This window comes from Rhea pennata, chromosome 36, assembly GCF_028389875.1.
Source record: "Rhea pennata isolate bPtePen1 chromosome 36, bPtePen1.pri, whole genome shotgun sequence".
In the NCBI taxonomy this organism is placed as follows: domain Eukaryota; kingdom Metazoa; phylum Chordata; class Aves; order Rheiformes; family Rheidae; genus Rhea; species Rhea pennata.
In genome coordinates this window covers 280119-290465 of record NC_084698.1, presented here as the reverse complement: position 1 = coordinate 290465, position 10347 = coordinate 280119, and the positions used below count along the sequence as shown (strand labels likewise).

The 10347-nt window shown below is 60.5% G+C and overlaps 1 protein-coding gene across 1 annotated transcript; it reads left to right on the top strand.

Moving 5' to 3' along the window:
* Positions 1-397: 397 nt before the first annotated feature.
* Positions 398-8777, top strand: LOC134152957 (kallikrein-14-like). The gene is made up of 7 exons (XM_062598716.1): positions 398-444; positions 4234-4373; positions 4828-4920; positions 5029-5191; positions 5992-6245; positions 7438-7574; positions 8622-8777. The coding sequence occupies exons 1-7, from the start codon at positions 398-400 to the stop codon at positions 8775-8777; spliced, it is 990 nt and encodes a 329-aa protein (XP_062454700.1).
* The last annotated feature ends 1570 nt before the right edge of the window (positions 8778-10347 follow it).

The window sequence follows — 10347 nt, the reverse complement described above, 5'->3', positions numbered from 1 at the left end:
GGGGGGGGGGATCATCCCCGCTTCAGGGGTCACAGCCGTGGGTCGGGGCTGGTGGCCACGGCAGGCAACTCACAGCTACGTGGGGCCAGCACTAGTGGCCACACCATGTGTCCAGCTCTGGAAGATGTGTCCTGGTCGGAAGGACACGCGTGTCCAGCACTGGTGGTCACGGCTTGCAGCGTGCAACTGGATGTGTCCAGATTGGTGATCGTGGCTAGCAAACCTCAACCAAACATGTCCAGGTCTGGAGGACAACTACGTCTAGGTCTGGACCCATAAACACATCTCGCTAGTCTGGTGGCAACAACCCACAGCCACGCATGTCCAGCGCTGGAAGACGTACGTGCCCGCCTGTGGAGGACACGTGTCCGGCTCTGGAAGCCACAACTAGCAACCCATGGCCACAAACGTCCACCAGTGGAAGATCCATGTGTCCATAACCAGGTATGGCCAGTTTGGTGGCCACGGCCGACATCTTGTGACCACCAGCACCGCCACCACCCCGTCCCGGGGTCATCGCAGGTGGCGTAAACCAGGAGTAGAGCGGGGAGCCGGCTCCTCCGCGCCTGCCGGGAGCGCGTGGGCGTGCTAATTGGCACTAATTAAGAGCTGGCTAACGAGGCAGCTGCGAACAGGGGCCCCCCACCGAGAGAACCAGTCGGGCCAAGCCTGCGGCGCCCGGCTCCACCCGCGAAGCCGCGCCGCCCTGTTTACGCCGCCCGCCCGGGGTTCGCACCTGCCGTGGGGTGTGTGTGGGGAGGAGGGGGGGGGGGGAAGGATCGCTCCAGATCTGCACCCTGGGGAGGACAAGCTCCGCCTCCCCGCCCCATAGCTCCTCCCTCCTGCCCTCGTGCAAGCGGGCACGGGGCGACAGCACCCTCTGGTGCGCCCATCGGCACCCATAACACCCACGGATGGGCCACCATCCTCCTTCTGACCTTTGTGGACCTCCTCCTGCTTTTGCCTACAAAGAGCTGCCCAATCCATGCCTTCCGGTCTCCAAAAATGATTAGCCAATCAGCACATGCTGGCCTCCAAAGACAATTGGCCAACCACCGTGGGCTGGTCTTCAAAGCCAGATGGCCAACCACTGTGGGCTGGTCTCCAAAGCCAACTGGCCAACCACCACGGGCTGGTCTTCAAAGCCAGCTGGTCAACTACTGTGGGCTGGTCTTCAGAGACAGCTGGCCAACTACCATGTGCTGGTCTCCAAAGCCAACTGGCCAACCACCATGGGCTGATCTTCAAAGCCAGCAGGCCAACCACTGTGGGCTGGTCTCCAAAGCCAACTGGCCAGCCACCATGGGCTGGTCTCCAAAGCCAACTGGCCAATCACCATGGGCTGATCCTCAAAGCCAGCAGGCCAACCACCACGGGCTGTTCTTCAAAGCCAACGGGCCAATCAGCACATGCTGGTTAACTGCTGCGGGCTGATCTCCAGCTGGCCAGTCAGCATGTGCCGGTCTCCAAAGCAAACTAGCCAATCAGTATGAACAGGTCTCCAAATCAGCTGTCCAACCACTGTGGGCTGGTCTTCAAAGCCAGCTGGCCAATCAGCAAATGCTGGTCCCTAAAGCCAACTGGCCAACCACCATGTGCTGGTCTCCAAAGCCAGCTGGCCAGCCACCGTGGGCTGGTCTTCAAAGCCAACTGGCCAGTCACCATGGGCTGGTCTCCAAAGCCAACTGGCCAACCACCATGGGCTGGTCTTCAAAGCCAGCTGGCCAATCACCATGGGCTGGTCTCCAAAGCCAGCTGGCCAACCACCGTGGGCTGGTCTTCAAAGCCAACTGGCCAATCAGCACAGACTGGTCTCCAGAGCCAACTGGCCAACCACCATGTGCTGGTCTCCAAACCAGCTGGCCAATGAGTACGTGCTGGTCTCCAATGCTGGTTGGTCAACGGGACTCGCTCTCAAAGCCAACCAGCTAATCCCAAGTCACTGGCCAATCATCTCGCATTGGTCTCTGTCACTGTCCAATGTCACATGGTCGCCTCCAAAGCAGTTGGCCAATCGCTCCGTGTCCAGAACGAGGTGGCCAACCAGCTCTCCCTCGGCATTTCCAGGTCGCTGGAAACCAACCAACCACCCCCAAGGGACCGAAACCGGCCGGGCCAATCAGCGGGCTCGCTGTGAAGCCAGGGAGCCCGGGCGAGGCCGGCGCCGAGGGATTAAGGAAGGAGGCGTCGAGGCGTCTTCGCGCCCGTCCGACGCGTCCAGCTCAGCTCCGGGGCGGGACGAGCCGGGTCGGGTCCCGACGCCGGTATAAAAGCGCCGGCGCTCACGTGGGAGGGTCGGGCGCGGAGCTCGGGCGGCGTCGGGAGGAGACGCGTCGGGGCCGGTTGGGTGTTTTTTTTTTTTTTTTAATTATTATTTTTTGGGGTGGTTTGGGGGATTTTTTTGTTGTTGTTGTTGTCGTTCTTGGTTGTTTTTATTTCCTCCCCTCCTCGGGCGGGGAGACACGGAGACATCCGGGCCAGGACGTCGGCGAGGCACCAGGAGCCCTCGGCCCGGGCAGGGACTCCCTGCCGGTGGCCCCAGCCCCACGGAGGGGTAGTTCGGCCTGACGGGCGGCGTGGGGACCTGCAGAGAGGTTTGCTGGGAAGGGACCGGGGGGGTCCAGCCCTCCTTTCTCCATGCTCACGTCATCTCTCCGTTCCTCCTTCTCTGGGCTTGCTCCATCCCTCCATCTCCACTCTTCATCCATCCTTTCTTCTCCAGGGTTGTTCCATCTCTCCATCCATCCCCTCTCCAGGCTTGCTCCATCCCTCCATCTCCACTCTTCATCCATCCCTTCTTCTCCAGGGTTGTTCCATCTCTCCATCCATCCCCTCTCCAGGCTTGCTCCATCCCTCCATCTCCACTCTCCATCCATCCCTTCTTCTCCAGGCTTACTCCATCTCTCCATCCATCCCCTCTCCAGGCTTGCTCCATCCCTCCATCTCCACTCTTCATCCATCCCTTCCTCTCCAGGGTTGTTCCATCTCTCCATCCATCCCCTCTCCAGGCTTGCTCCATCCCTCCATCTCCACTCTTCATCCATCCTTTCTTCTCCAGGCTTACTCCATCTCTCCATCCATCCCTTCTCCAGGCTTGCTCCATCCCTCCATCTCCACTCTTCATCCATCCCTTCTTCTCCAGGCTTACTCCATCTCTCCATCCATCCCTTCTCCAGGCTTGCTCCATTCCTCCATCTCCACTCTCCATCCATTCCTTCTTCTCCAGGCTTACTCCATCTCTCCATCCATCCCTTCTTCTCCAGGCTTGCTCCATCCCTCCATCTCCACTCTTCATCCATCCTTTCTTCTCCAGGCTTACTCCATCTCTCCATCCATCCCTTCTCCAGGCTTGCTCCATCCCTCCATCTCCACTCTTCATCCATCCCTTCTTCTCCAGGCTTACTCCATCTCTCCATCCATCCCTTCTCCAAGCTTGCTCCATCCCTCCATCTCCACTCTCCTTCCATCGCTTCTTCTCTGGGCTTGCTCCATCCTCCCTTCCTCACCCTCCATCCATCCTTCACGCTCGCTTTGTCCCTCCACCCCTCCTTCCCCACTCTCCATCCATCCATCCTTCTCCAGGCTTGACCACCTCTCCATCCCTCCTTCCCCTCTCTCTATCCATCCCTCTTCCTCCGGGCTTACTCCATCCCTCCTTCCACTCCTCCATCCATCCATCCCTCTGTCCCAGCTCTCTCTCCATCCCTCCATCCTTGTCCCTTATCCTCATCCAGCCTCACCACAGGGAACTGTGACCCCACATCCATGGGACCCACCACCCACCTCCCCAAATAGCAGTGCCCCATGTCCATGGGTGGCCCACATCCCGAGGGAGGCGTCCAAGGGCAGCGCGGGGTGCTGGGAGGTCAACCGCCCCGAGACAAGGAGGGGGAAGCGGAGGAGCCGGCGGGGCCCGTAATTAGGCGCCTCATTAACGATGACGGCGGTTGATTGCGGCCGGGGGATAATCGCGGCGCCGTTGCAAAAGCGCCGCGACGGGGCGACTCGTGCAGCTCCGAGCGCCGCCGGGGTGGGGGTGGGGGGCCGCGACCTCCCCCCCCCCCCGCCCTCCCGTAACACCCCGAGAAACGCGCACCGCAAAGCCGTTACCGTAACGCCCCGAGAAACGCGCACCGCAACGCCCGGAGAAACACGAGCAGCTGCAGCGCCGTAATGCCCTGAGAAACGCGCACCATTACCGTAATGCTCCCCCACGCCGCCCCCCCAAAAAAGAAACACGCAGCCGGACCTTGAGGCCCTACGAAACACGCGGCGCTACCGTAATGCCCTGAGAAAGGCGCAGCGCTACCGTAACGCTCCGAAAAACCCGCGCAGCGCTGCCGCAATGCCCCTAAAAATCGCGCAGCGCTACCGTAATGCCCTGAGAAATGTGCGCTGCTGCCATAATGCTCCCCCAGCGTGCGCACTCTACCGTAATGCCGCTAAAATGCGCAGCGCTGCCGCAACACCCTGTGAAACGCGCAGCGCTACCGTAATGTTCCTCCAGAATGTGCAGCGCTACCGTAATGCCCCTAAAAACCGCGCAGAGCTGCCGTAATGCCCTGAGAAATGTGAGCTGCTGCCATAAAGCTCCCCCGAGCACGTGCCGCTACCGTAATGCCTCCCAAAACGTGCAGCGCTACCGTAATGCCCCTAAAAATTGCACAGAGCTACCATAACGCCTCCCAAAATGTGCAGCGCTACCGTAATGCCTCCCAAAAATGCCCAGCAGCTTTTTCTGAAGCGCTGGGGGAGGAGGGGGGTGTCCACGCGAAGCCAGGAAGGGCCAAGATCCCATCGTGGGACTAACACACGTGTGTCCCGCAGCGGCCACGGCGCTGGAGGCGCGAGCCATGACAGCCCCTCGGGTGCGGGGCACGGCGGAGCTGCTGGGAGCCCTGGTCTTGGTGGCCACCGTGGGTGAGTGCTGTGGGAGGGGGTTTTTGGGGAAGGGGAGGGGGTGAACCTGGGTGGCGGCGGCCACGCGTGCGCTGACGCCGCCTGCTCCCCTCCCCGCCCCCTTCGCAGCGTGCTCGGCGGCGGACGTGACGCGCGTGGTGGGCGGCATGGACTGCAGGGCCTACTCGCAGCCGTGGCAGGTGGCCATCCTGGACATGTACAAGCTCTACTGCGGCGGCGTGCTGGTGGCCAACCAGTGGGTGGTGACGGCAGCCCACTGCACCACGCCGGGGTAAGGAGAGGGTGGCGGCGTGCGTGCCACGCGGGGGCCGGGTCCCCCCCCCTGCAGTGGGATGCAGCCCACGGGCACACAGGCTCCACCCCACGTGTGCATCGTGGGCTCGGTGTCACGTGTGTCCCACACAGGCTCCATCCCACGTGTGCACCATGGGCTCGGTGTCACGCGTGTCCCACACAGGCTCCATCCCACATGTGCACTGTGGGCTCGGTGTCACGTGTGTCCCACACAGGCTCCATCCCACGTGTGCACCGTGGGCTCGGTGTCACATTGTCCTGGCCATGCCACGTCACACACATGCTCCATGCCACGTGTGCACCACGGGCTCCATGTCACACGTGTCCCACATGTGCTCCATCCCACGTGTGCACCATGGTCTTGGTGTCCCACATGTCTCACACGTGCTCTATCCCATGTGTTCACCATGGGCTCAGTGTCACATGTGTCCTGGCCATGCCATATCCCACACATGCTCCATCCCATGTGTGCACTGTGGTCTTGGTGTCGCATGTGTCCTGGCCATACTGTGCCCCACATGTGCTCCATCTCACGTGTGCACCATGGGCTCAGTGTCACACGTGTCACACACAGGCTCCATCCCACGTGTTCACCATGGTCTCAGTGTCACACATGTCATGTCCTGGCCATGCCATGTCTCACATGTGCCGTGGCTGCGCTATGGTCTCTGTGGTCCATACATGGCCCACGTTCTCCATGTCCTCGCCACACGTGCTGCATTCCTCAAGCAGCAGGACCATGCCCCAGGCTCCGAGTCCCATGTCCATGTCCCCCAGGGTCACCAGCATCCGCCTGGGCAAGCACAACCTCTTCACCCGGGAGTCGGGCGAGCAGCTGAAGCGGGTGCTGAAGTCGGTGCCGCACCCTGACTACGACCCCACCACCAAGGACAACGACATCATGATGCTGAAGCTCGTGACGCCCGTCACCATCACCGAGAAGGTCCAGCCCGTACCTGTGGCCGAATGCCCCCCGCAGCCTGGCACCTCCTGCGTCACCTCGGGATGGGGAGCCACCACCTCCCCAGAAGGTATCCAGTGCTCTGCGGGCCCCTTCCAGATGCCTGAGTCCCTCCTGGACTCCAGGTCCTCTTCTGGGCACCTGAGTCCACACCCAGATACCTGGGTCCTCTCCTAGATGTCTGTGTCCCTCAAAGACACCTGAGTCCTCTCCTGGATGTCTGGGTCCCTCAGACACCTCGGTCCACTCTTGGACACCTAGATCCTCTTCTGGACACCTGAGTCCACTCCCAGATACCTGGGTCCTCTTCTGGACACCTGAGTCCTCTCCTGGATGTCTGGGTCCCTCAGACACCTCGGTCCACTCTTGGACACCTGGGTCCACCCTTGGACACCTAGATCCTCTTCTGGACACCTGAGTCCACTCCCAGATACCTGGGTCCTCTTCTGGACATCTGGGTCCTCTCCCAAATGTCTGGGTCTGCTCCTGGATGCCTGGATCCCTCATGGACACCTGGATCCACTCTCGGCTTCCTGGGTCCCTCCTGGACATCTGGGCTTTCTCCCGGACGCCTGGGTCCTCTCCCAGACATCTCAGTGTCCGTCCCGAGAAGGGGAACAAAACAGGGCAGAAGAGGCAGAAAGAGGGGGAGAAATAGCCTGAAATCAGGTTAACTTAGAGCCAAACTCAACATTTTTTTTAAGAAAAATGTAAAAAAAAATCTACAATTCTATACATTGACCAAAACGAGAAATGAGCAGAATCGAATGATAAAAGACGGCGAGAAGGAGAGAGGGCGAAAGGAGGAGAGTCCCTAAACTAAAAGACGCGTTTGGAGACGCAAAGGGAAATTAAGCAAAAGAAAATGAGTTAAGGAGGTAAAATTCAAGCAGAAAACTCAAGATATTTTAAAAAGGGGGAAGAATTAGACCTTTTTAGGGCTGAAAAAGCCCCTATTTGCTGGGTTTTCCCCTCTTCCACATGAGAAATCCCCCCTTCCCCCGGCCCCCCAACCCCGGATGGTGGCTGGTGCCACCACGGGACACCTTGGAGAAACATCTGCAGATGATGACCTGCCGGGAGAGGTGCAGCCCCCCCCCCCCCCGGGGTTTGAGGGGTTGGGGTGGGGGTTGGGGGGGGGGAGTTTTGGGGGCGGGAGGGCAGGAGAAGTTCTGCCGGTTCCCGGGTCGATTGCTCTGGTTTCTTTCTTCCTCCGTCGCTCCGTCTCTCTCCCCCCCCCCAACCTCCGTTTCCCGTCTCAGTCACTTACCCGGACGTCTTGCAGTGTGTCACCGTCACCATCTTCTCGACAGCCACGTGTCAGCAGTTATACCCCGGGCACATCACCGAGAACATGCTTTGCGCCGGGAGCCTCGAAGGCGGTAGGGACTCCTGCCAGGTACGGCCAAAATGTCCCCCACCCCTTCCCCCAACACACACACCAGGCCACCACCAGCTTGTCCCCACGTGGAGGGGGGGGGGCTGTCTCCAAGGTGGACCTCGGTGGCAGAAGGGGACACCACGAGGCAGGTTCTAGGGTCTTCCCTGTAGGCCAGCTCAATGGTGGTTCAATAAGGGCCGGCCAACCTGGTTATAGTTGGCCAACTCACCGGTGGTTGGACAACTCAACCAGGAGTTTGGGACAACCCAAAGTGAGGGTTGGCCAACATGGTGATGATTCATCAACTCGACAAGCGTTGGCCAACTCAATGGTGGCCAGACAATTCGGTGGTGGCCAGACAACTCAACGGTGACTGGACAACCCAACAGTGGTTGGACAACCTAATGGTGGTTGGACTACCCAATGGTGGTTGGACAATCCGATAGTGGCTGGACAACCCAACTGTGGCTGGACAACCCAAAGGCGGTTGGAAAACCCAACGGTGGTTGGACAACTCAATGGTGGTTGGACCACCCAACGGTGGCTGGACAATCCAACAGTGGTTGGACAACCCAATGGTGGTTGGACTACCCAATGGTGGTTGGACAACCCAATGGTGGCTGGACAACCCAATGGGAGTTGGACAACCTGGTGTTGTTTCTTGACCCAACAAGGGTTGGCCAACCTGGTTATAGTTGGTCAACCCAACAGCGGTTGGGCAACGCAGTGGGGTGGCCGGCCAACAGGGTTCAACAAGCCGCCGAGCACGAGCTGACCAACGGGAGTTGGTCATTCACATGAGGTCACCCCACTCAGCGATGGTGGGCCAACTCAGTGGTGGTAGGACGGGCCAACGCGAAGGGTTGACCAACCCGATCGTGGTTTATCAGTCGAGTAGGTCTTGGCCAACCTAACTGGAGGTGGCCAACCCAGCTGGAGAAGACCAACTCCAATGGTGGTCGGCCAACCCGGAGAGGTGACCCAACCCAACGATGACGGGCCACGCGCCGGGCAGCTGGCCGAGCCAATGAGAGCTGGCTGAGCTGAGGTCACCTCTTGCCGCAGGGCGACTCCGGGGGACCTCTGATTTGCAACGGGACCCTGCAAGGCATCGTGTCCTGGGGCATGGAGAAATGCGGGCAGCCCAAGAGACCCGGAGTCTACACCAAGGTCTGCAGATTCGCCCAGTGGATCCAGGCCACCATGAGGGACAACAAGTGACGCTGCAGCAACTTCCGAGCGCCCGCGGGGAGGTCGGAGGTCCACGTCCGCGCCGCTGCTCCCACCGCCAACGGCTCCCACTTCTCGCCGGGGCCGCGGCAAAGGTGCCGGGCGGAGCCGGCGTCACCCGGCGAAGCCGACCAGAGGGCGGGTGGGAAGGCAGGAGAAATTAAAGCGTTGCGACGTACCTTCCTTCACGGCCTGGTCTCACCGACTCGGGACGCTGGAGCTGAGGGTAACCGGCCAACGATGGTTGCCCAACCCAACGGCGGTGGGGCACCTCCATCCTGCGCCACCTCCGGGACTCCCTGTCCTTTGACCCCTTTGATCTGGGGGGGCGGGGGGGGCGGGGTCTTGAGATGATGCTTGAAGATGTCCTGGGGCGGGGGGGGGGGTGGGGCTCAAGACCTACCCACCCCAAAATGAGGTGACGCCATTGGCTGGGCTCTTCTCAAGACCCACCCACCCCCGATCGGGCAAACGCCATTGGCCGGGCTCTTCTCAAGACCCGCCCACCTCCAATCAGGCGAACGCCATTGGCTGGGCTCTTCTCAAGACTCACCCACCCCCAAATTGAGGTGATGCCATTGGCCGGGCTCTTCTCAAGACCCGCCCACCCCCAAATTAAGGTGACGCCATTGGCCGGGCTCTTCTCAAGACCCGCCCAGCCCCGATCGGGCAAGCACCATTGGCCGGGCTTTTCTCAAGACCCACCCACCCCAAATTGAGGTGACACCATTGGCTGGGCTCTTCTCAAGACCCGCCCACCCCAAATCAGGCAAACGCCATTGGCTGGGCTCTTCTCAAGACCCGCCCACCCCCGATTGGGCAAGCGCCATTGGCCGGGCTTTTCTTAAGACCCGCCCACCCCAAATTAAGGTGATGCCATTGGCTCTTCTCAGGTCCCGCCCACCCGACCCCCAACCTTGGGTGGGGGGGCCATCAGCATTGCCGTAATTTCCCTAGTAATGCGCAGCCACATCCTGCCCAAGGGGGTGCCGACCCCTCCCAGTCGGGGGAGGGGGCTGCTACCGTAACCCCCCAGATAGAGTGCAGCGAAAAACGGCGGGGGGGGTGCAGCCTCCCCAGTCGGGGGGAGTAGGGGGAGGGTACCGTAATTCCCCTAGCAATGCGCAGCCCCATCCTGCAAAAGCAGGTGCCCAACCCCCAGTGCCAGGAAAAGGGGGGGCTACCGTAATTCCCCTAGTAACGTGCAGTCCAATCCACAAAAGCGGGTGCCAAGCCCCCAGTGCCGGGAAAAGGGGAGGGGCTACCGTAATTCCCCTAGTAATGTGCAGTCCAATCCACAAAAGCAGGTTCCCAACCCCCAGTGCCAGGAAAAGGGGGGGCTACCGTAATTCCCCTAGTAACGTGCAGTCCAATCCACAAAAGGGGGTGCCAAGCCCCCAGTGCCGGGAAAAGGGGAGGGGCTACCGTAATTCCCCTAGTAACGTGCAGTCCAATCCACAAAAGCGGGTGCCAAGCCCCCAGTGCCGGGAAAAGGGGAGGGGCCACCGTAATTCCCCTAGTAACGTGCAGTCCAATCCACAAAAGCGGGTGCCAAGCCCCC

Excerpts from the sequence above, each read along its gene's own strand:
- LOC134152957 (XM_062598716.1), top strand. The coding sequence starts at position 398 with ATGGCCACAAACGTCCACCAGTGGAAGATCCATGTGTCCATAACCAG. Across the intron at positions 6,246-7,437 it reads AGCCACCACCTCCCCAGAAG|TCACTTACCCGGACGTCTTG; the intron begins GTATCCAGTGCT and ends TTCCCGTCTCAG. Across the intron at positions 7,575-8,621 it reads GCGGTAGGGACTCCTGCCAG|GGCGACTCCGGGGGACCTCT; the intron begins GTACGGCCAAAA and ends CTCTTGCCGCAG.